Source organism: Polyodon spathula, chromosome 3 (genome assembly GCF_017654505.1).
Source record: "Polyodon spathula isolate WHYD16114869_AA chromosome 3, ASM1765450v1, whole genome shotgun sequence".
Classification (NCBI taxonomy): domain Eukaryota; kingdom Metazoa; phylum Chordata; class Actinopteri; order Acipenseriformes; family Polyodontidae; genus Polyodon; species Polyodon spathula.
In genome coordinates, this window is record NC_054536.1 from 82,341,076 (window position 1) to 82,367,524 (window position 26,449).

General features: G+C 37.5%; 1 protein-coding gene across 8 annotated transcripts in view; it reads left to right on the top strand.

Moving 5' to 3' along the window:
- LOC121313495 (zinc finger protein 521-like) overlaps nucleotides 1-23,564 on the top strand; it is a 189,937-nt gene extending 166,373 nt beyond the window's left edge. For all 8 annotated transcript variants that reach the window (XM_041246115.1, XM_041246117.1, XM_041246118.1 and 5 more), the window contains 2 exons: nucleotides 264-379; nucleotides 22,714-23,564. In XM_041246115.1, coding sequence (XP_041102049.1) covers nucleotides 264-379; nucleotides 22,714-22,743 — 146 coding nt within the window. In that variant the 3' untranslated portion in view covers nucleotides 22,744-23,564. The remainder of the gene's footprint in view (nucleotides 1-263; nucleotides 380-22,713) is intronic.
- The last annotated feature ends 2,885 nt before the right edge of the window (nucleotides 23,565-26,449 follow it).

The window sequence follows — 26,449 nt, forward strand, 5'->3', positions numbered from 1 at the left end:
AAGGCAGTGGATTTTAAAATCTTCATTATAAACGTTACAATAGTAACGCTGTTTACCTCTTTGCATGAGAGAAGCAGTGAATCTAAAAGGAGTGAAAATCAAGACTTTGTCAACACTATCACAGACATTTTGGTTTGGTTCATTTGTTACTGTAGATTTTCTAATTTTGTATAATAAGTTTAAGTAATTAAGTGGCATCTTAATGAGTCAAATATATTGCCCTTTTGTGACCTTTTTCGATTTCCCTTTTTGTGCCGTTGCAGTTTTTGTTCAGGCCAGCAAGTTGCAGCACCACATCTTTTCCGCTCACGGTCAAGAGGACAAAATCTACGACTGCTCACAGTGCCCCCAGAAGTTCTTCTTCCAGACAGAGCTACAGGTACTGTACCACTTGATGCTCAAAAGCCAGCGGATGGCCTGACATTTCATAACGTTACCTTGTTCAGCTTTTGGAAGCATACTTGGCACACCTTCGTAGCTAATATTTTAGAAGACAAATCTCACAGACACAAAAGAGACATCTGTAGGACTGTGCCATCTGTTCGGTAAGTGTGAGGATTTCAGATCTGCATAATTAAATTGCTGATTCTGGCGGTGCTGGTTGAAAGTGATCCAACAAAGAATTGGTACTTCTGGATCACTTTAACAGTTCTTTTGATTGAGGTTAGTCCCGACAGGATTGATATGAACATATTTGAAAGGTGTAAGGGGACTGCTGCTTCCCTTTTAATTCAGTCTGGTTTGCTTTTGTTTCCAATAAACTCTTTCAAGTAAACAGTGTTGCTGGATGCCCCAGAATCCATCAGAGATCTCCCATTGAAATCAAAACAATTTGAGTGACTGCTAATCCAGAATGTGACAGGAGAGCTATGTTATATGACTTGTGTGAAAATAGTAACTGTGAACAAGAGTACATAGCTGTGTTATTGTTGTTAAATGGCAATAGCTAATGGCTTAGGCTGTATATCAGTATATTGCTTACATTATGTTGTAACTCTGCCTAGATAACAATCTCCCACTACATACAGTAGCATATATAACAGCAACACCAGTCTTCTATACTGTAACACCTTATAGGCTGGAGTGAACATTTTGAAATTATGGTCCAAAAGGTTGTAATACTTAATGCAGAAAGCTACAGCTTGAGAAGGGGGTATTTTCTACAGCAAAGTTGGATGACGAGAGAGAGAGAGAGAGAGAGAGAGAGAGAGAGAGAGAGAGAGAGAGAGAGAGAGAGAGAGATTATCATGCTGCTTTATGCAGTCTTGCTACAACAGCAGCCAAGCTTCATACTGTATGTATTTGCATATCTGTGATTCTGCCTACTGAAATAAAATCCTCATCTTAAAAAGCCCAAGGAATCAGCAGTTCATTAAAATGAATTATAACCTGAAACTCTTTTTTGCTAGCCCAGCTTTTAATTATTTCCTTCCAACTGAGGATAGAGAATGTTTGGTTTTTTTTGCATTTACCCATTGTGCAGAAACCTAACATTGAACTATTATCTTCCCATAGCAAGGTTAATGTAGTTGATATGGTGTGACGGTGTGGTGGCAAGTCACTGGTTCAGGTGCAAATAACAACAATGGTGGAGGGTGTTTTATTCACGGGAACATAGTCCAAAGCAACAAAGAAATACAAATCATAAGTCCCAATAGAGTGAGTCCCTCTCAGCTCTGTTGTGCACTTGCAGGGTGGTGGAAAGTGCAGGTGCTCAAGTGCTGAGGTGTCCAGTTCAGTTGTGCGGTGTGTGGTGTCCAAGGTGAAAGTGCTGGCAGTAGTGCGACAGCTCCTTGTTGTGACACTCGCTCTGACCCCGGTCCTGGTGATAAACAAACAAATGCGCGTAGCTCACAAACAAAACACATGGCTCAGCAACAAAGGTCCAGTGTTATCTCAGAGGCCCCGCACTTACAATACAACAGCTCTTATATACCAGGAGACTCTAGCCCATGATCAGCGCAACTCGGCACACCTGCCAGTTGTCTACAGCTGATCACAGTAATCTTGTCCCCTAATATGGTCAATCCGCCCTGCACTAAGATGGCAGACTTCCTTTTCCACCTCTCTCTCCAAGCCAGCCCATCTCAGTTCAGGCGTGCAAGTACCTCTGCTTAACGCCTTCTTGGATCGGGAGGGCGATGTTCAGCTCAGATCCTCTCGCTGTCTGTCACATAGTCACGGACTGATTTTATGCTGATGGAATGCCTTAAAATGCAATGAAAATCATTCTGAAAAGGACAAAACCAATTGTTCTTCATATAGCTTTATTTTGAAACTCTGTACTGGTTTGAAATAGGTGTTAGAACCTCAGTGGTGGTTGTATGATAAGATGCGGTAATTGGAATGGATTTATTTAAATTATGTTTTATATTAGCCCTGTGGTTATTACTAAGGTTACAGCACTGACGATTGATAATATTAATACCAATTATTGCCAAATTGGTACCAAAGATAAACATATAATATGTTGTCACTTCTGTATGTTATATGTTGTATTGACAGCATTCTGTGCCTTATACATTTAGGCATATACTTATTAGACATATTCTTGCAATAAATAATATGTGCTGTACACAGTTTTATAATACACCAAGTTAGACATAGATGGAAAACAGCTGAGTGTTCAACATCCCTGAATTATGAAAGAAGCACTCTTATTTCTTCAGGAGAGGATTCAAGACTAGCAGGGGAGGAAAGAAAAAAATAATGCTAGAAATTAGAACACACTTCGGCCGAGAGTCAAGTTGTTTTTTGTGATCTAGGAGGTGAAAGATCAGCTTCAAGCTGGGGAAGTTGCCAGGCCAGGCTGAGAGACAAGGATGATATTTTATTAATTTGGCAGTAAGATTTTGAATTCTGAAATCCTGACAGACTCTGTGACAGGTGAAATTCCTTTCCGTGAACTCGAGCCGGTGAGGGGCCTGCTAATTCAGCCTCTGTTCTGAGATGGACAATGGAAGGGATTTTTTCTAATCAGCACTCAGAGGAACCCCATTGACTGCCCCAGAGTGTGGGGCTGATTGAATAACTCCTGGGCCTCTTCCCCCAGGCCTCCATCGGCAGGGGTCCGGAGGAATGCAATCTCATGCAGACTGACACTGAAGTGAGCTTTAAACTACTATTTTCTCCTCTCCAGAGGAGCTCCTGTGTACTAAAAGATAGATGGAGAGCAGATATTTTATGAGAAGCTGTCAGGAGAAGGTAGAGTAAATGTGTCAGCACCCGGGCTACACTGTAGCTGAATTTATCGTACAAATGTCCTTTTTTTTCTTTGTTTCCTTTGAAAATAAATAATAATTGGTCATCTTCTAATCCCTAATTTCATCATTCATGTTTTTCTTCACCATCAGGCCCTTTTGCTTTAACCACAACTGCAGACAAATCAGTACCAGGAGTACTGGAATATTTATAATTGGAGAATGAAAAATGTTATTCATTTTCTGGCCCGTGGCCGACCAGACTGCAGAAACAGTAACTTTGTACAGCATTGTTTTGAGTCTGAAGGGGGGCATGGGGGACTGGGGGGTTGGGGGGGGGGGGGTTGGGGGGGGGTGGGGGTTGGGGGGGGGGCACCAGAATTAGGGGGGTGGTCCCCCACCCCACACCCCCTTTTTTTTTGTCTTGTTTTCTTTTTCCCCCCACGTCTTTCTTTTTTTTGTGTTGTTTCCAGACAGCTATTGAAATTAAATATACACACCTAAAACAGTAACAGATTGTGACTTCCTATATAAACTAAATTGTTGACAGTTATCTTGATAATGGTGTATGGCTACTGTTCCCAAGTCTTCCCGTAGAAGCAAACTTCTAACAACAAATTATGATATCTTCAGTTTAAATACCGTAAAACTATACCCTAAATAGATGGTTCGATTGCTGACTTGCCTGTTAGTTATCAGAGCTCCATTACAACGTGCTTTATTAGAGTAATTTTTAGAATATAACAGGCACATGTATAACACCCACCTTGTCTTCAAAGCATATGACTGTGCAGCTTTCGCTAAAATACCTTGTATAGCTCACAACTTATAGAGAGTGCACCAGTCATATACAACATCATATACAGTGTAATGCCGTAGTGCACTATATAGATTACTACTGTGAGTATACTGTTCATCTTGCATATAACATGCAACCTGTATATATCATTGTGGCAAAGTGGCTGATGAATGGGGAACAGGTGTAGCGGTGATGTGGTGCAGGAGTGAAAGACAGACAATTGTAATCCTGTGGAAAGTGCATGTTGTAGTCATGTTAATTGCTTTTTTCACAAACCCAGCGAATGTGACATGGTTTCAGCAAACTGTCAGTAATGTGGCTTAACAAAATCTTTGAATTTGAAATGCAAATGGTGTTCAAAGGAAGAAAAAGAAATTAAACTTTATTTAATGCACGTTTATTTTTTGCAGAATGTGCTAAAAAGTAGTGAATGTTTTAATTGATAGAATAGAGCTTTGAGAGAAGATGTATGAGGTTGACTTTTCCTAATGTGCTACAGGCAACTTGGTTTAATTGGGAAGCTTCTTTTGATGGAAGGTTTTGCAGACAACGTAACCCTTAATTCTGCAATAATCCGTGTCTGATACCGAGCAGTATGAATCCATACAATATAATGTGGCCCTGCGTTGATTGATGTTTGTTTGGTTTTTACTACATTCTAAGCTCACGTTGTTTCCAGAAAGGCAGTAGCATTCACCATGCTGGCAATCTCATTGATTAGGTCAGTTATTGACTGTAATACCACAGGTCAGCCCTCCAAAAGAGGTTGAATGTACTGCTGGTGAAGGGCAGTGGCCCAGGATGTGGAAAGCCACACAGAGCAGGCCTGTCACTAGAAGTCAGAGCAGCCTCCCAGCCTTCTTCTGGAGGGTAACGAGGATGAGGAACAGTGACAGTTAAATGGTATCATTTTTTATAATTTTAGCAAACCTGGTTGTTTTCCGTCAAAGGTTTACCAGAGTTAGTCATGGTAACCGGCTTCTATTATAGTGTTGCGGGTGGTTGAACTTGGCTCAGTGGGTTATTTCTTATATAACCAACTACTCTATCTTTGAATAAACTGCTTCTCTCTGACATAATGTGCAGTAGCAACATTTGAAAATGTTAATGATCTGTGGTACAACGTATTTACAGCTATGTTCCATGAGAATGGTTGAATTAAAAGCAAAACAAAAACAGAAGGTGGTCTACTGTAAAGGGTGATGATAAAAGAACCCTGAAAAAAAGTACAGCTCCACACTTCTGCATCATTCTTTAAGGGAAGCAAACAACGGAAGAGATAAAAAGCTCTCAAAATGGTAATATAAAATGAATTACATTCATTTTCTGAAGAACAGAAAATTAGACACTTTGTGTCACTGTTAGATCATATCCGTTGTCTTGGGAACCACGACAAATGCTTTTCAGCGGCTTTGCGGAGTGATTTATTGTATCTCATCTGTAACTGCATCTGAATAGCTTACACATAATATGTCAGTTATTCTCTCCACATGCCCAGTAATGGGGTGTGACACTGTTACGTATTGTTCCTGCACTGAAGCAGGCAGACAGGCAGGTTTGAGCCGGAATGGAGGCACGGAGACACAAAAGTGCAGTGAAACACGCCAGCACGGTGCTCCGTATTTATTAACACTTAAAACAAGAAACAAACAATAATGTCATGTGACGCTATCAGCAATGGTAGCGCACAAAGGACGGTACAAGACTGTAAAAACGCTAGTAATAAAACACAAGTGTCTGTCTGTTATTGGCTCTTGACCGAACTATATATATATGTAAGAAGTTAGTTAACATACAGCCATTTTTTCACTGTACTGACACTTAATGGGATGGCTGTGGATTTGCAGGCATTGCTTAAAGTGTTAGTCCAGTGATTTTAAAAGTACTTTTCAGGCTCTGCTTACTAAACGTCCACTTCATATGATTTAGTGTGTGTGTGTGTGTTCCTGGCAATAGCAATTAAACAGAACTGAAAACGAGTGTCTAATCTTACAGCCTAAGAAAAGTTACCTGTCTCTCTCTGATTGGACCCGAGATGGTGGCCAACTGATAGACTTGTTAACAAGGTTGACAAAAGCTTGTTGTACACTTTTCAAGTGACAGGGGCACGTTGGTGTTAAGCGCATAGCAGGGCTGGCGAACAGAGCGTGATCGGGTTCATCCTCTGTGAGGACAGTGTGTGTGAATTGAGAATGCAGCAGTTTTGAAATTGATGTAAGATTATCCCGATAATGATCTATTGCAAAACAAATATATTTTTGAATACATATATGTTTTTTGTCCACTACTCATCTGTCTTAAAATATTTGTTTGTTTGGTTAATTTTACGTTTACATAGCTCTAAAGGCACTATATATCGCAAAAGAGAATGAAACCCATTGTATTAATTGTAATAATTATTTCTCAAAATGATTATATAAATCTCAGAAAATATCATTCTTTGGCTGTACAATTCACCTAGATTACGTTTGGCACAAAAAAGCATGCTTTTCTAAGTTGAAGACAAGCCACACTGACTTCATTATACTACACATACAAACTGCATTAAAATAAACTCAATAGATTTTAATCTTTCTGAATCTCATATTTGGGTTGGATTAAGTGATGCGCATCAGGTGTTTACAGGCATCCAGTTGAAGTTTTCTCCCTCTGAGACATTGGCAAGTGCGGCTGCTGTGAGTGTTAGAAGTCGCCAGCAGAGATAAGGGGAAGCAGCGTTCCTTTTTGTGCAGAATTAGACCTGTCATTATGAACAAATGGGGTGATGCATGAGCTCTATATATTTGCCAGAAGTAACAAGACAGAACGATATGTAACTCTTGCAGTCTATGACATCTTAAATTGTAACTTCAGTCTTGATATTAGAAATGTGCAGCATGAACAGTAATTCAAATGCACTATGTGCACATATGTAAATCTGATTATTAACGTGTAAAGAAGAATAAGTGGGATACATTTTAAGGGCACGTTTTTAATTTGCCCCTTGCAAGCAGAGAAATGATTGACAGCAGTTACGTAGATGGTATGACCGGTCAAACATCACAGGGCAGCTCAGATAGTGCAGACAATGGGCTAGTAGCATCAATACAATATTCATGGTGGATCTGATTCTGCAAATATGCTAGACCGTTTAAAAATGTGATTTGTAATATACAAAGGAATTTAAAACATGTGGAAGACATGACTTTGTAATGTACAGATTTAGTTTAAATTGTATTTATAACATTTTTAAAAAATCCTTCATATTTATTATTTATATAAATATTCACATTACTTGCTTTTTCAGTCTTGCATTTAATCCAATATAATAACGTCCTTTTACAAATTATTAATATGTAAAACGTTATTATGCCTTTCTGACCCCTAAGAAATACTACAAAATATTGCATAATGGGTATAATTGTAGTTTTGTAACGGACAAATAAATGACCTTTAAAATGCACTATAGTACATTACATGAACAAAAACCATTGTAAACAAAACCCATGCATTTAAAAAAGACGCCTGTGCATTTTTTGCAGTACAGTGTGCCTGACTCAGTACCCTCCTGACAGTCCTGGCAGAGTGACAGATTTGTTTTTAGGGGTAGGCTGCAGCGTAATAAAAAAAAAAAAAAAACTTTCAATTTAAAATCAGTCTATTAAAGTGATTTTTTTAGTTCCAATGAAAAGCTTTTATATTTTAGCGACACATTTTTTTTTAATGTATTTATTCTGAAAGCTAAAGTCAGTAGAGCGCAAAACTTAAATCCAAAATGGCCACCAGCCAGGAAATGTTGTCGAATTTGGTGTGTAAAAAAACATTTTTACACATGTAATTATTTTTATTTTTTTTTCAGATATGTTTAACTTAAGTAAAAACTATTTAATTACCTATTTGGGGTTTTGTTTGTTGAAATCTAAAAACACTTTGAATACCCATAAGGTGACCAAATTTTTAAGTCCTTAAACTGGGACAGTATGAAAATATTGTGAATAACTTCCAACTTCCAAACTATGGGGAAGATCTCAGGTTTTCATTTTCACTTTGTCAGTGTTTGATCTAATGTCATATTGAAAGTGAATGCAGAGACCCATGGTGATATTCAAATCTTATTGTCTTTGTAATTTAATTTCTACACAATTTATAGTTATTACATTAAACAGCAGCAATTCAGTAATATCAAAATCAGAGATTATATTTTATTGCTGATTACTGTGGCAAATCTAGTCCGTTTTCTGCCTAAAACGGTATCTTCTCTGTTTGATTTCCATCTTCCATCTTGCTCTCTCTCTATCTCCATGCTGTCCTCCAGTGTCCAATCTGCAAACCAGGCCCTTCCTATGTGAAAACGTAGCATATCTCAATATTTATTAAATGATTACTTCATAGAATCTATAAAATAATCTATTTTTTCTACTGCAGTTTCTGCTCAGATCATTAGTGTGCCATTATTAATAGATACAAGGATTTGTATCTACTTTGTACTATTAAACTATTACTGTCAAAGGTGATGAAATACGGTGAATATCTTTTATTTGTGTGTAAATGAAGCTGACTAATCCACTTCTATGATCATGAGAAAGTCTTCTGACAATCTAAATGAGAGAACTACGCATTTTACAAAGGCTAGTTTTTTTTGTGATCTTGGCTGATTCATCAGTATACGCTGAGACATGGATCAAACTGTAGTAAGATTACATTGTATTCCTTTTCTGATTAAATTAAATCTTGTCACTTCTTTACTTACAATTGGAATACTATTTAATCTTCCTTTTATATAAGCATTACCCTATGTAAAATGCACAGAGAAGCTTTCAGATTATCAGGAGACGTTTTCTCATTATCATTGATTGGTACAGGACACGTCATCATACAGTTAACACGTTTTTACCATGTTCCTTTCTGTTTTAAGTGACGCCTGTCGGCTAAAAACATATTCAAAATGAAATCTGGGAATACAACTATTTGGAGAAACTTAAAGGGATCTACCTCATCCCAGCCACACTGTAATTCGAGCCCCGACATTTGCCTCTTTTACTGAAGGAAAAACTTGTATTTATCAATGTGTTGTTTTTTCTTCAATTAAACTAATAGCAGTGATACAGTAAAATATGTATGAAATACCTTATATAGCTATCACACATATGCAACAGATAACATGAATCTTAAATATGAATACTCCTTTGTCTCTACTTTTTTTCTTAAAATTTGCTGTATAAAATATACTTCTTTTATAATACATTTAACACAGAAATAAAAATTAGGGGTCACCAAATTAGAGATTTGTCCTGCCTCTAAGGCAGCTTATTTAGATATTTTTTAAAGAAGGTACAATGAAACAAGGACATGGTCCTTTTTTTTTGTAACTGTAAGAAATTAAATTGGCCCCTAGAGACCTGAAACTATTGCATTTCATTATTGCTAAAAACAGCGTAAAATTTATTCTTAAAGAAGTAAAAGAGAATGTTATGAAACTTGTAAAATATTTTTATATGAATTTCACAAATGTGAAAATAAATTATTTTGTATTTTTCACCAACATATTTGTTTCCCTAGAGGGTACCTGTAGTAAACTGAAGTGCACAGAGACTTATTTCAATAGAAAATGTTTCCAAATACTTGACATACTTTACATCCCCTCCTGTTGTTGTAATGCTAATGGTCTATTTTGATGCACAAAGTGTTCAAACCACAAGCTTCAGTGCACTGCGTTGTAATCATTGCACCGTGATGTGACATGTCAGCATTGTTTTCCGCAATTGTCGCCTATAACTACACACCAAGCAAAGCCGTCTGCACGCAGGTATACAGATACCATGGAAGAAAGGAATAATTCCAACACAGTACACATGATACATGTATGAGCCGTTATTGTTAGACTGCAGAAGTCTACCCTGTTCAGGCAGCGAGAGTGATGATTCAGACGAGGATGGCCACCAGTTCATTTTAGCAACCTGGATAAACCCACCCGCAATTCTCTGTGATTGGTTGCAAATATGAACGGTGACTGTTCAGTAGTGCTTATTTATTCCAGATTTGCACGGCGCTGTACAGCCGCTTTTTAATGCTACTGGTCGTTGAAACTTCCCTTTAGTCACATCAAGTGTCATTGTACTGTAATAAGTTAAGAAAGGTTCTGGAGACACTGGGACCACTGTTCCAAAAAGTGGAACAGTGTCCCAAAATGGGACATCTGGTCACCTAAGCTACTCATAAGCATGACTTACTAGTCTGAATGCTACCACCTATGTACAGTAAATCAGTGTCTGCCTTTGGAGTTTTAAATGTTTTTGGGCAGGATTTTAAAAAATAAAAAAATGTATATCGTTTGTAGTATTATTATTATTATTATTACTACTACTACTATTAAAAAAATGATATGATTTTAAGTTCAGTCCATATCTTATGTTTTAGATTAAGTTCTTAATTTTTTAGAGATAAAAAAATAAAACAGATTCATATTTCTGGTTGCCTGATGGCCTTTTGTCCTGATTTAATTGTATTTACTGCATTAAGTCCTAAATAGATTCCATGGCTTCTACTAACCCTCTCCTGTGTCAGTCTTGATAGCCTGCAGGCATATCTTTTTGAATTCTGATTTCATCGTATCTCAGAAATTATTCTGGGTTGGGCCTCCCCCAGGAATGCCAAGGGCCTGATTCAATAAGCAATGATTCAAGTTTGCACTATTTCTGTAAAAGGAAAAACAATCTGGATTATGTTACAGAACTTGCAAGAAATAACTAAGAGGTATGTTGGAACTCTGACATTAGCATTCTGTTACTTCTTGTTTTAAAGTTTTGTAACAAACATTTTGCTCTTCCTTCTGGAAAAATAAATCGTATTGATCATCGCAGGGGGAATTCTTGGTGGTTCCATGTGGTCCAAGAGTCATCTAATCCCCAAACACAGAACACATTTATAAGAGAACGGGTGGCCTCTGGCAATTGAGAAATTTTGGTTTTAGAAATAAAGAATTGCATACAGTCAACTAATATCTTATTAATATCTGAGGGTTTGGCTTAATGGACTATGGAACTGAACTGCCCCTCAGGTGACTGCTGTTCTTGACATGCAATGGATAAGCTCTACTAAAAAATATTGATTGCAAGTTCTGTTTAGTGATGATGGACAAGCAGTCAGATCTGGGGAGCAGTCTCAAGGAACAGTCTCAATGTAATGTTATGGTATAATTCATATCACTCGAACAATTAAAACACCTTGTTTATTCATGTAGCCAAATCAATGCCATCCTTGCTGCCGTCTATCTGTTCACAGTTTAATATATGTGTGTAGTCAAAGCTTTATAGAAATTCTTGTCTCATCATGACACTGTTCTGTGTAACAGTTGCAGATGAACATTGCAGTAATTACTGAACAGAAGTAGATTCTGTATCGTGTCTGACAAGACATCTTAATACTGCAACATCTTGTAGAACGGGTAGTCTTTTTCTGCTTAAATATCTTCTCATAATGAGGTTCTTAATAGGACTGCAGAAACAGCATTTCCATACAAGCTCCAGGATGTGAATATTACTTTACCACGGCAATTTTTACAAGTCTTGTTAGATTCTTGTTGAAAAAAAAGAAAGTCTGCTGGGAGGTTTTGTGGATGGAAATTGCTGCTTTGAATTAGGGGTCAGAAGTTATTTTAAAAAGATATACCATACCGTATTAGATTTTCAAGTCATGCTGGCCTGGGGATGATTTTTCTTTGCAATGGGGTGGCCAGCTACTCCCTATAGGAAGATAAACAAGGGTTGGAGATGCCCCCTACTAGTTAAGCAAAAGCACCCTGCTGATCCAGGGGCAGGCATTAAGACACGAAGGCTGTGGGTGAACTTGCAGTTGCCGCTGCATAGTTTTTCCCAGCAGGTGCCTTCATTAGACAGTGGTGCTTATAGAAGTCCTATGGCAGGGGTAGTATATATATATATATATAATAGGGTGGGGAAGGTCCATATATTTGAACAAAGTACTAATATTGAGTTCAGCTGATAACCAATAGCTCCAATAATAAAGATAAAACTATTTATGTTGAGAATAAATCCAGCAAAAATAATAGCACTGTCTGAGTTGCTTTTTTGTTTTTTTAAAACAAAGTTTTACTAAATATTCCTATTATGTTTTTTTTTTTATATATATGTTTGTTAGTTTTATTAAACAAAGTGGTTCAAGGTTGATCCATTCCCTGGTATTACAAAGTAATCTTTTTCAAGTATCTGTCTGTGTTCTTATTCGTAGGGGAATTGATATGGCAGTTATGCTGCCTACTGACGGTAGAGACTGGCACAGAATATGTCAGAATTGTATCACATGAGCCTTGTGATATAATTAGAAGTGCATTCATAGCAGCACAGGGATAAAGAGGGCTGGAGGAATAGGAGAGTGCAGCTGTATTGTGTGAGTGACAGCAGGTTATTCTGATGCTGGTAACTCAATCATCCCTTAGTTGCTCAGCCTTTACAGCACATGAAGGACATCTGATTATTAAAACCATTAAAGTGCTTAGGCTTCAGGTGCATTTGGTGAAGGACACAAAAGGGTGTATAGTGGAAACCACTTAACATGAATGTCGGCAGGGACAAAAGCCTGCATCTTTTAACAAAATCTTTCAAAACATCAGACAAACTCAAATATATAATTGAATAGGGTTTACTTGTTTAAAGGAGGCACTTGGCAAGTTAACAACTTCATTTGTTAATCTAGAATCAAGAAAATGGTGGAATGTGTTATTCTGCTCCTTGGTTTTAGGGTTTGTCTGAGCTATTTGTTTACTACAGAGCTAAAAGACTTTAGTATTCAACACTAGAAGAGTTGTATGTGAAGAACAACATATTTCTTCCTTATGAAGGAATAACCATCCCCGTACATGCACACAAACACAGACCATTTAAACTTTCCTCTGTCTAAAAGCTCAAGACCTCTCCTTTTCAAAGGATTTGCAATAAAACAAAATACCCACATCCCCACTCAATTGTTCTTGGTGAGCTTTTCCCTTGACATTTGTTTTGTCTGGCTGAAGTGGCAGTTTTTTCCTAGGCTCAGGCCCAAAGTCTTTCCTTTCTTTTCAAAAACAACAAAGCGAAGCCAAATTCTTTTCTCACAGTACCCAGAATGTACCTGTTTGTTTCAGTATCCCATACAGTAATTCACCTTACTCAGGGAGCCGACGAGGACATATTACCCACAGTATACAGTATAGCAAATGAGTCAGTTTCCAAGGAGACAGTCAGCAGTAACAAAACAAAAGGCAATCCATTGTTTTTTACTCTGTTCTGGTAGCCATTGGCTGTCTTGAGGCTCAATACTTTTGGGGCTTAACTTCATCCCAAATAGACAACCAAGATGTCTGTCCTAGAATACCCATTTAAAAAGACCAGGCTTCAAATACCATAGATGAAAAGCCTAACTTGGTCTTTGTATGCAGAATAAGATCTAGAACATGTCTACTCCCATGCAAGTTTACCTTGGTCAGAGCATAAGAAAGGGTAGTAAGCAAAGTACAAACAAGCATGGTAAATCAAGGAGGTGCAATTTATATAAGCAAATGACATCGCAGTGAATTTTAAAGAAAAATCTAAACATAAGAATAAATACTTTTAAAAAGCACAGAGTAATTCATATGAAGGTAAGGGGAATCATAAGGCTATTTCTCTTGCCATTTGCTATAGATTCAACATGATTATAATTGAATGGTTCAAGTGGATGTGTATTTATGCTTCTTTTTGCAATCAAACAACCATCATACTCTTCTCAGCCATTGTTGTTGTGTGCCCCAATTAAAATCTTGACTGATGACTCCAAATTAATTTTGGTTACTGAGTTGTGCAATGAATGCAAAGCAGTTCAATAATGAGTTGTTATTTTTCTTTATAGTAATGGCTGAACACTCAATCCAGTACTGAGGGTTCTACAAATATTTACTGTAGAAACCATCACCATTTTGGTAGCAAGTGGCATGTTATCCTGGAAAACAGTGACATTGAACTGTGCTTTAAAATAAGAGGGCGGCTTGCTTATAAAAGGTTGACTTTGATCATCAAAGTATCATGCCAGAAAAGTCATTCGTGACATGTGGAAGTATTTATTCAGTCCAAGCAGAGAAAGACTGCACATATGAACAAGTGAGACTCCAGAGGGATAGTTAAATTCCTTATTAAAGGTTACACTATTGGATTTTTTGGACAGTCAATAAAGCTCCAGTAATTTTGGCTTGGTAACTTATTTTTCCTCATAAGTACTACCACCTGTTTAGTACCAGATGTAATCTCTTTCAGCAAAATGCACTGAAACATGGGAGAGTACGGTTTAAACTGCACGACATCGCTGTTTTAGCTGCAGCAACTGCAAAACAGTGTTACCCTTGATGTTTTGATTTTTGTTCTCCTTTAATTAACCTTTTGTTCAGACATAATTATATTTCAAACATTGAGGCATGCACACTTGTATCTGTAATCTTAAATGTGCAGTATAAAACAATAAAATCCTGTTAAAAAAACCCACACACTTTTGCCCCAACAAGATCAGCTAAACTGTGGTTTGGTAATGTTTAAACAACATTAGATAGTCTTTGTACACACGTTTGCAATGACATGTAAGACATGTAATTTCCTTATTTTAATGGCATGTAAGTGTAAGCTTGTGCATGCAACATTGCTGGCATGAAATTGTAGATTTTTGAAGACAAATTCAGATCAAAGGGGTACAGAAAAAAAATTTAAAAACCAGAGTTGATAAAAAAAAAAAAATACCTGTACACCCCTAGTCTCCTATAGTAGTAAGTACACGGAACAAAAATATAAACACAACATGCAACAATTTGAAAGATTTTACTGAGTTACAGTTCATATAAGGAAATCAGTCAAATGAAATAAATTCATTAGGCCCTAATCTATGGATTTCACATGACTGGGAATACAGATATGCATTTGTTGGTCACAGATACCAAAAAAAAAAATAGGGGCGTGGATCAGAAAACCAGTCGGTATCTGGTGTGACCACCATTTGCCTCATGCAGCGTGATACATCTCCTTTGCATAGAGTTGATCAGGCTGTTAATTGTGGCCTGTGGAATGTTGTTCCACTCCAATGGCTGTGCGAAGTTGCTGGATATTGGTGGGAACTGGAACACGCTGTCATACACGTCGATCCAGAGCATCACAAACATGCTCAATGGGTGATATGTCTGGTGAGTATGCAGGCCATGGAAGAACTGGGACATTTTCAGCTTCCAGGAATTGTGTACAGATCCTTGCAACATGGGGCCATGCATTATCATGCTGAAACATGAGGTGATGGCAGCGGATAAATGGCATGACAATTGGCCTCAGGATCTCGTCACGGTATCTCTGTGCATTCAAATTGCCATCGATAAAATGCAATTGTATTCGTTGTCCGTAGCTTATGCCTGCCCATACCATAACCCCACCGCCACCATGGGGCACTCTGTTCACAACGTTGACATCAGCAAACCGCTGTCCCACACACTGTCTGCTATCTGCCCGGTACAGTTGAAACCGGAATTCATCCATGAAGAGCACACTTCTCCAGCGTGCCAGTGGCCATCGAAAGTAAGCATTTGCCCACTGAAGTCGGTTACGACGCCAAACTGCAGTCAGGTCAAGACCCTGCTGAGGACAACGAGCACGCAGATGAGCTTCCCTGAGACGGCTTCTGACAGTTTGTGCAGAAATTCTTCGGTTGTGCAAACCCACAGTTTCATCAGCTGTCAAGGTGGCTGGTCTCAGACGATCCCGCAGGTGAAGTGGCCAGATGTGGAGGTCCTGGGCTGGCGTGGTTACATGTGGTCTGCGGTTGTGAGGCCGGTTGGATGTATTGCCAAATTCTCTAAAACGACGTTGGAGGCGGCACAAGGTGTACCTGTCTGTCAGGTGGATGGATTATCTTGGCAAAGGAGAAATGCTCACTAACAGGGATGTAAACAAATTTGTGAACAAAATTTGAGAGCAATAAGCCTTTTGTGCATATGGAATATTTCTGGGATCTTATTTCAGCTCATGAAATGTGGGACCAACACTTTACATGTTGCGTTTCTATTTTTGTTCAGTGTATATCCACCTGTGACAGGACGGCGAGTGGTGACGTCAGGCCAGATGCAGGAACAAAAACAAACCAGGTACTGCAGGTACAGTGCAATGGCGCTTGCACTGTTTTATTTTTAACACAAAAATAAATGAAATATTTAAACAAAAAACACTGCTCACAGAGCACAATAACAAAAAGACAAACTAACACAAAACACAGGTCCGGCTGGGCAGTAGCCTTCATGGATCCTATATATTTTTAGTTTTAATTTAGTTTTGTTTCATTTCTCCTCTTGCTCTACCGTTCCTCCTCTTAACAAACCAGGAACTGAGCGGGTGTATATACCGTGGTCGAGGGGTTTAACCAGTTAATAATGATTCTATTATCCCTCGGCCACAATGTACACGAGTTTACTAATTATGCGTGACTGCCGGCTAGTTTAACAACGCACTAGCCAACAGTCACACATTACCACAAGGTTTTAGGTTTAAACAAAACACACAGCTTTTGCCATTTATACAGTAAATAATAAATAAACAAACACAGGGTTGGAGGGGGAGACCCCGTTCTCAAATAATCAAATAATTGTACAGGGCTCCACACCCTGTTACACCACCTCACAAATGTCATATCAATATAATACTGAATATAATTCTTTGGGGGATATTTTTCTTGGATACTGATATAACAATAAATATAGATATGACATGAGAATGGTTAGTTGTGAACTCTTCATTAACTTTTTTTGGACAACGCATTAAAAGCTGTACCTTTCGCATTGTCATTGGTTTCAGGAAGATGCTGCAATGTGATGTAATCTGCTGAAAGTGGAGTTAAGTGATGCAATGAACTGATAGGCAAAAACTAAAAGTTAAATCTGTGAGGGTTTTTATTTATAGGACTGAATCTAATTCCAACTACAGTAGCATTGACAGCTTTGTTTTAGCCGACACAGTAGATGTGAGAGGCTTTCGAAATAGAGGGGAAGATAGGGGCCCATTTCACAAAAGTGATTTGCGACGATTCGCAATCAAAAGCACCTCACAAGAAAAAAAAAAAAGGTTTCATAAAACTTTTGAAGGGCTGCGACATTGTCAATTTTCAACAGAAAACTGCGACTGCCAGACAGCAGCCACAAGTAGCAATTTTAATCGCAGATCCTGTTTTAGGACATACCATGTCGCTCATACTACTAACTCGCTGTGGGGCTGTACAATTTATTGAACAGATTTCTCAGGTAAAACACTGGGATGACAATGTGAACTTGTCTCTGTGTTTTATAACTAAGGCCCTGTGAAAATCGCAGGTTTTTTTTTTAAATTCACGGCGGCTCCACAGGGTAAATCATCGTATTTCGTGGAATGTGAACGGAACGATTTTATAAATGATGTGTACAGGTTATTATTATTATTATTATTATTACAACAAATAGGTAATTTCACTGATGTCATCAAAATCAACGTCAAAGTTATTCAAGCACTTTACAGTAGCTTGTGAAACGGTGTTGTAATTAACAGCCTGTAGGTAAAGTGTATCTGCAAGGACAGCTTTCAGTTCTCCATCAGATGCGTGTTCACCATTTGGGCCTTGCAAAACAAATACAATGTATAACACATACTGATCTTGGGCAGCAGGCAGCTTGCCAGTGACCTAAAGTCTGAAGAATATAATAATAATAAAAATAATACTAATGTGTGTATTTTACAAAAAGATCAGCTGTGAAATGAAACTGGAAATGTAATATCTTGTTTTTATTATTATTCAAAAAGAAAAAACTTGCGAATACAGTATGCTACAGTATTGGTTAAAAAAAAAAAAAAATGACAAAAAAAATACTACCAATAAAAAATAGCTAAATGATAATAAAAGTAATACATCTAAATAATTATCCATTTTTTTTCACACACTAAAATAAGAAAGCATATAGGGAAAGTACACTAATCATAATTAAAATATTGAAGTTACACCCAAGTTATTTAGGCATAAGATGCTTGCAACTCATTTACATTAGTTCTGCCTCCGTCCAGAGAAACATTTTCAAAATAAAAACAAATATAATTAAAATAACAGTAAACATAAATAAAATAAAAGCAATCGCCATCTCCTGCCCTGCATGCAATCAAACACAGCATTCCGGAAGTATTTTTTTAAAAAGCGTATTTAATGTGTTTTGTTTTTTCGTTTTTTTCAAATAAAACCTAAAAAAAAAAATTAAAAAGCCATTAATTATTCCCAATTCTTAACTTTCAGATGAGTTGTAGGTCAGCACTTTTGGGTGCAATTTTTTTTCTCTCGTTTTGGATTTGGTTTTTAATAATGTCCACCTGGAGGTAAACCACCAACATAATTTCACCTGTGACCTTATCTAGACCACAGAGCCCCCAAATACAAAGTACCTTTCAGGGCACTGCAGGGGTACAGTGTAATATCACTGGTGACCCTGTTGCTAGACAGAACTGTGGTTATGTTGCTTAAAGGCAATTACAAGATTTTGTGCTCCTAATATACTGTAGGAGTTCCAATATAATAATAATAATCTTTATATAGCGCCTTACATAGTGGACCACCATCACAAAGAGCTTTACAAGATATGAGACTAGGGTGTGTGAACTATGCATCAGCTGCAGAGTCACTTACAACGTCTTGCCTGAAAGACAGAGAACAAGTAGGTTAAGTGACTCGCTCGGGGTCGCACAATGAGTCAGTGGCTGAGCTGGGATTAGAACTGGGAACCAGCAGGTTACAAGCCTGTTTAACCACTGGACCACACAGCCTCCTGTAGCCATTAAGATTTTTAAAGAGTTAATCAGCAAACAAGACTAACTGAAAACAAAATTAAAATAGCAAAATTAGTATATAAACTTAGACAATTAATCAAAAACAGAGAAATTAAACAGGTGTGAATCACAATGGAGGAAGGAGTCAGGATTGAAATCAGCCAGCCTATATCTCCTGCCTGCCTGCCTGGATGGAGTGCTACAAAAGTCCTTATTATGCTGTCCTTGAAAATGCCTTCACTGAAAAATTCTTCTGATGTTTAGGGAGAAGGTAGAATGCGGTATATGACAGCTAGGTCCCAAAGGGTTTTATTTTGTACTCTAATAGCTTTTACAAGCCTACATTATATCCAAGGAGTAATTTTCCTTGGGGGGTGCCCTGCTCGCTTTGTGTCAGTATTCTGGCATTTTAAGTCACGTACTCTATATGCTTCTGGGAACCGCTCAGGAGCCAGCCAGACTCATAATGGTCTGCATTCATTAATAAGGCTGCAGCTTCTGTCCCTCCTTTGCCCACAGCAGGGATGCCTCAAGGGTCCTGGGGGACCCTCCCAGACACACTTACAGAAGCTTTATTTTCAAGTGGGCAGATGATAAAAATGCAGAACATGCAGGCATATTTGAAGTCAGCTCTGCCCCCATGCACACAGATAACCTCAATGGGTCGAAGATCTATGCAGGTCAAAAGACTTATTATCTTGCCTGTCGGAAACCAATTGCCTTGCTAAAAAAGAAACCTGCCGTGGTGTTTAAATGGTTGATAGCAATGTGGAATTGCACTGGCCTGCCAGGATCTGGTTTCAATACATAATGGTGACATGAATGAAGGAGACTGTGCTTGAAGGCCTTTTTAAAAAGACAAACAAATATAGATACCGAACTCCTGGAGGGGAGAGAAATCTAAAGGTGCAGTGCTTTTGAGTTTAGCTGCTTGCCCTCAGACTGATACAAGTCCCAGATGGCACGTTTGGATAAACGTGGGCCATAGCAGGAGTGTCAGTAATACTTATTAGTGTTGGAATTCCAAAACCAGGTTTTAAGTGAGCAGGACAAGGCATGTATTTTGCATTTCAAGGATTAGTCGTCACTTCAAAAGATGACCTGGATTTTACTCCCTAGGGAATCCAGTAGCAAACCCCCCCCCAGACTGTGCTTTAAAGAACATCTGATGTTATCGTAACAAGCAAGTATGAGTTTAGTGTAGAAAAAGCATTGAAATACCTTTGTCACACTCATTTCTGTTACCTGGATTGTCACTGCTTTCCATGCTGGGAAACACATTCACAAAATTTGTTAACATTTGTAATAACGTCTGGATGATTCAGAACTTATTTAGCAGTTCCTTTGTATGGACTATATTGAGTGTGGGGTTTGTGCTCATTTACTTTTAGTGCACATTTATTGTTTAATGAGTTACAGTAGACACTAGACTTTGCTTGATGCAAAAATAAGCATTGGCTTGAGGCATGTGGTAATAAGTGTGTGGTTACATCACTCGGCATCATTTGGAGGACATTTGTTGTTAACAGCATGAAATTATGGATAAAAGTGTATGGTGGACAAAATCAGTTACACCATCATGTTGATTAATTGAAGTTAATGAGTAAGTAGCGGGGTTCTGAAAAATATAGCGATAGATGTCCCCACATGTTGCTACAACTGTTTAAGTAATGTACCTGTGATTTTTCTTTTCATTGTTAACATCCTGACAACTTTTTACACATAAAACTTTAAAGTCTGTTTCAAAGCTCTTCAGAATTGCCACTCTAGTGCACTGGGGTTTGAGATCCGTCCTGCAGGAGGTGCTCTGGCTTTTCTATTCCATACCACATCATGGATTGTTATTGCGGTGTTACCTATGGACAATGTGGGCAATAATCCTTACACTATCAGTGCACTAGAGCTAAGGTGACCAGACGTTTAGCTGAGACAGTCCCAGTTTTCCATCAAAGGTCCCAGAGTCCCAGTATTTTACTCAAAATCATAAAACGTTTGAGATTTTTCAGCCATTTCATCTAGCACAAAGCACTCTAAATATGTAAACAGCCGCTTTTAGTTTACGGCACCTGCAGTGAAAGCAAAATAAAATTAAAAAATTAAAAGCAAGTTACCTGAGTAATCAAGAACATTATTTTTCTAAAGTGATTAACACAAGCATGCATGCTTATTCCTCAGTGCGCCAATGCATTTTAATTTAGTTTATATATAATATGAATGCACAATTCTGTGTAATACTGACATTTTGTAGCTGTTAAGTTCTGCCGAGATTTAACCTAGACAGTAGTAGGCAGAGCAGCAAGAGACTGCAAGCATCTGAATCCACCAGGTTAAACCACATCAACCACATAACAATGTATTATTATTATTATTATTATTATTATTATTATTATTATTATTATTATTATTATTATTATATTATTATTTAACTCAATATAAAAGTATGAAATACATATAACACAATATGGCTGCTTAAACTAATTAGCTACAAATTATACACCCAAGAGTGTAGTGAAATTAGCTAGCTGCTTTTAAAAAAAAAAGATAATACTAGGAGTGAGAGGATGGCTATTTAAATAACCATTAATATACCCTATGTTTAAATGGTTTAATTAGTGTTATCAATAATTTAACAATGTGTCCCGGTTTTCAGCTTTGAAAGGCTGGTCACCCTAACTGGAGCAGCCATTTTGAAAAGAGCTTTAAAACACTTTAAAGTTGTAAGTGAAAAAAGAGACCAGGATGTTAACAATGAAAATAGCAATTACAGGTATGCAACTGAAACAGCTGAAGAAACATGTGAGGACATGTAATGCTATATTTCTTGGAACCCGTACTTATGCTTCAATAGAGATTCTCCATGTCAAAAGGGATACTGTCATAGATTCAAAATACTAGGACACATTTTTTTTAATGGGTTTGTTGGTATGAGTAGCTCTGTTAGTCACAGCATTTAAATTCATAAAAGTTAATGAAGGTGACGAATTCAGATGAAACCCTTCATACTAAGCACTTCAGAAACAAAAAGGGAGTCAAATCGTTATAGTAACCAATGCTCTGAGGTCTTTACATCACGTTTCCCCTTTTGAGAGAGATTTTCATTTATGGCATTTATAAATGATTGTAATACCTGACCTTAGGGTCCCATATTTTAATCCACACATGTGTGTGTGTGTGTGTGTGTGTGTGTGTGTGTGTGTGTGTGTGTGTGTGTGTGTGTGTATATATATATATATATATATATATATACGACACACACACACAGTCCAAGAATGTCACCCTCAGTTAAACTCAGTCTTGCATGTAATATAATTGCAGGTAGTCTTTGCTACTATTTACTGTAACACTTGGTGCCGGTTCCTTCTTGAGGTTAACTTACAATAAAAACAGGCATTCTGGTAAAGCCTACATGCATTACGTTTTGATTTGTAAAAACTTGTTCAGCACACCCAAGGGTTGTTGGTTTGATTCCATTCTATTCAGGTACACTTTCTTTAATGTGGAAGTAACTATTAAATCATTGGATGGTAAATACAGTATAATCGTAAATCTCGAAAAACTACTCACTTCTAAATCCTTTGTAGTCATTTTTGTATTACTTTAGTATAATTACGTATTCGTTTGGATTCATATGTTGTTTTTTTCTGACTTTATGTGAACGAAAAGACACACATTTGCCCGTTTTCCCATTGGAAATAGTGATATTTTGAAAAAATCACTGTCCTGGTCACAAAAGCAAAGTTTGTGGGGAATAATAGCCATTTTCTATACTTTTGAGGCATAAGCAATTAGGAAATAACACTTACTACCCAGGAACAAAAAAAAAAAAAAAAAAATTGTTACACGGTGTAATTATTTGTATTTGAATTTAAATTTATTTTTTTCTTGCTTTCTTTCTTTCTTGCTACAGAACCATTCAATGAGTCAGCACAGCAGTTAGTGTGGAAGACGTCATCTGCTCTGTGCAAAGATGCGTGGGGGGAAAAAAAAAGCTTGGATCACTTACTGTTACTTTTTGCACGGAACTATCATTGCAAATGTATATGCTAACGGAAACATTGTATTGTAAGAAAAAAAAGCCCTGTATTATCTAAAAAAAGAATACATTGGACGTTTGTGTATTTGAATTTTTAAGCACCAGGCTGACTTAATGTAAATACAGTGTTTCATATGTGTTGTTACTACTCCAGCTGCCAGACACTAAATGATCTCATAGTACCCAGGATTCCTATTCCAAAGAATTGCATCACAAACAAAAGGAAGGGGATCTGCATGTTCAGGAAGGTTGTTTCAACAAACCTGTATAAGGACTGTCAGTGGCGTTGAAAAGAAGACTGCCAGGATCGCTATACAAAGCATACAGCAGTTGGGTATCACACTGACCATATTTGCTATTGTTTCAATACATGATGTTTTAATGTTTTCCACATATAACTTAAAGAAGAGCTGCTGCAGACTGTTGTCAAGCATAGAGCTCATTGTAATTGAAGAGTGACCCGATCTGAATGGTTTGGTCTAACTGTGTGCAGAGTAATGGATGGCACTCCCATGTATGCAGTAGTTGTAAGATAGATTGGAAATGCAGCTTTTCTTCTTGAAACTGTCAGAAGCTTAAGCCTTCTGTAAAATTTTCAGCACAGCCAAATCTCAAGTCAATTAAACTAACCTGTATGCTACTGTTATTAATGTTTACTCTGCAGCCTGAACCTGGAGATTACTGGAATTGTTTTTGCAATCGGAAATAAATCCAATTTACCTTTAGGTACTGGAGTCAGTTTTCTATTCATTTCCTACATGTAATTACATATAAATCTCTTTTGTATTCCTCTCAGATTCTGGTAAACCACCCAAGTCACATGGATTGCCTGTCAAATAAGCTGTCAGTCAGCATGACATGCGCAATCATCATTTAGTGAGATCTCAAATACAATTTTAAATACTTCATATCACTCAGATTTTAGATATATTTTATATTGACAGTTTTGGGAATTATTATTCATAAGCATTTTCGCCGGGGATTCCACAGGGAGCTTTGCATCAGCTCCTTACCATGCTACAGCGGACCTACTGGCCCGCTGAACTCAAAATGAAAACCTGCAATGCTTGCCTTTGTCCTCCAGGAGACGGAGTTTCTTGTGTGTAAAGAGACAATAGGCTTGGTTGTGGGGTTTTGGGATTGTGGGCCTTCAATTTGAAACGGCTTTGATGTGGTATTGAAAAAACAATTGATATTAATCAATGTATATTTCTCTGTTTTTTCTTTTTCTGTACTGTACAATGCTTCCCATGTCCACGCAGAAAGTTAGTTAACCGCGATATTTAAACTAACCACAAAATATGTATATTTTTAACTGATATAAACTTTAAAAGACATTTTAAAATGCACATTTTATTTAATTTACTTGGCAATATGTTATGTGTTTTTGCCACCTGGGAAACACAAAATAATGTTTGGGTCTTGTCATAATTCATTTTTTGATGATTAAAAAAAAATGTCTGTGTTCCCTATAACACCTTATTTGTTATTGACTTACTATAATCCATCCAGTCAGGTAAAATGTAATACTAAATTATTAACATGATACTGTTATTATTATTATTATTATTATTATTATTATTATTATTATTATTATTATTACTATTGGGGGGGGGGACCCTACCCAAAATGTTTAATACTATTTTTTCTAAAGGCAGAGAATTCTCAACACAGTCAGGAGTGGAAATACGCACACATCTTTTTTTTTTTTTTTATCGTCACAGTTTGCATTTGGGGCATAAACATTTATTAGAAAATGTAAAAAAGGATTGATGAAAATATGTGTCGCTTTACAATTGGTCATATAGTATCCTATCAAGACATTGACATTATGTGACTAGACGAACTGCATACAGTTGATAACTATTTAATTATTTAATTTAATTATTTCAGCTGCAAAGTGTCTTGTAGGCATGTATCCAACAACAAACTCTAATTATTCCATACTTATTGACTTAAATCATCTATTATTAAATTAATAAAGTCTTTTAGTCACAGGACAACATCCGTACATAGGTAATGTGCAAGTGTTGAGATTAATAAGGTCTTTTAGTAATTATATTATCCAGAAAATTATGGGTAAGATAGTTATATATATATATATATATATCATATATATATATATATATATATACCGTGTTGGGGGGAAAACATTGAGCTTTGTGTTCAATAACCACTAATCACAGGTTGTATTCAATTTGTTTTCCTTAAATGTGTTCAACAATTATTCAGATACTTCCAGTGAATCAAGTGGGTTTATAAAGACAATGGGCCCTATTTAGCAACATTCGCAAACCCCTAAGGCAATCGCAAAACGATTTTGCGGACAGTTAGCACACCAGAATCAGGCACACGTGTGGGCAAACAGGTTTTGCCCACCTATGTGATTTAGCAATAGTGTTTTAGTGCCCACTGGGCAGGTCAGCGTTAGCCTGGACATGGGCTGAACTTTAGGGGAATGTCCTCATTTAGATACAAATGTAGCAATTTAGCAGACCATCCACAGTGTTAGTGGTTACGTTTCAATTGACATGAGAAAACCAGGTCCAAACTGTGCGCAAATGACATGGTGGACTATAAATACTGCAGAAACTACAAGGGAGGCAGGTAAAGCAAATAGAGAAAAAAGAGAAATAAAAGAATTATGGAGTGTGCATTGGATTTCTACATGGCCAGACAAAGAGAGGGAGGAGGAGACATTCCCAAATATTTAGAAGTCATCTGTCTTTTCTGAGCCTGCCTGACACAATGTGTGCAGCAATTTTGCCTCAACACACAAACAATAACTGACATCTGCCAACTGCTTCAGGCTGACCTGGAAGGAGACATGCATAGAGCACACTGTTTGCCTGTAGCACTAAGGGCACCAGCTGCACTAACATTTTATGCCACTGGCTCATTCTAACGTACGGTGGGTTACTGTAAAACCATAAATATTTGCGACCAAAATATTTGGCGAATAGCACCCTCCAAAACCTATTTTGCTCCAGAAATGTTGGCTATCTGTTGCAATATGCGAAGTATGTACTGTAAGTGGAATTTGATTTCGTGTCAAAAATGTGTTGTTTTTTTCATACATGAAAAACACATAATAAAAGGCTCGCAAATATGGCTTTACAGCCCTAGTTGTGGAGGTTGCAAGTGCCAGGCAGGTCAGACAAAGCCTTTTTTTATTTCGTAAGTATTCACTCTCCACCACCAGCCTGCTAAAAACAAAATCTATAGTCTTGTTTGAGAGGCTTGGCCATCCTCCTCACTTGGGCTGCTGGACATTTGAATTGTTTTTGCACTTTTGTCTCCTTCCTTCTTTTTTGGGGGGTTTCAAATACCATCCGTTCGTTATCACAGATGCACAGGTGCTCTTAAAAGGAATGTTGAATCCTTATTGGTTGAAACCTTACTCCCCCCACTGTGCTTTGTTTGGCTGGGTGCAGGACTCACTATTTGAAATATGTTAGCACAAGCATTAGACCCAACTTTCGTGTGCTAACGCTGTAATTTTTGCTGAAAGCGGATGCGCACATATTTGCTAAATAGGGCCCTGTGACAGGATATGGCTGAGTGGTGACTTCAAGAAAGATGCTGGAAGAACAACAGACAGGTACTGCAG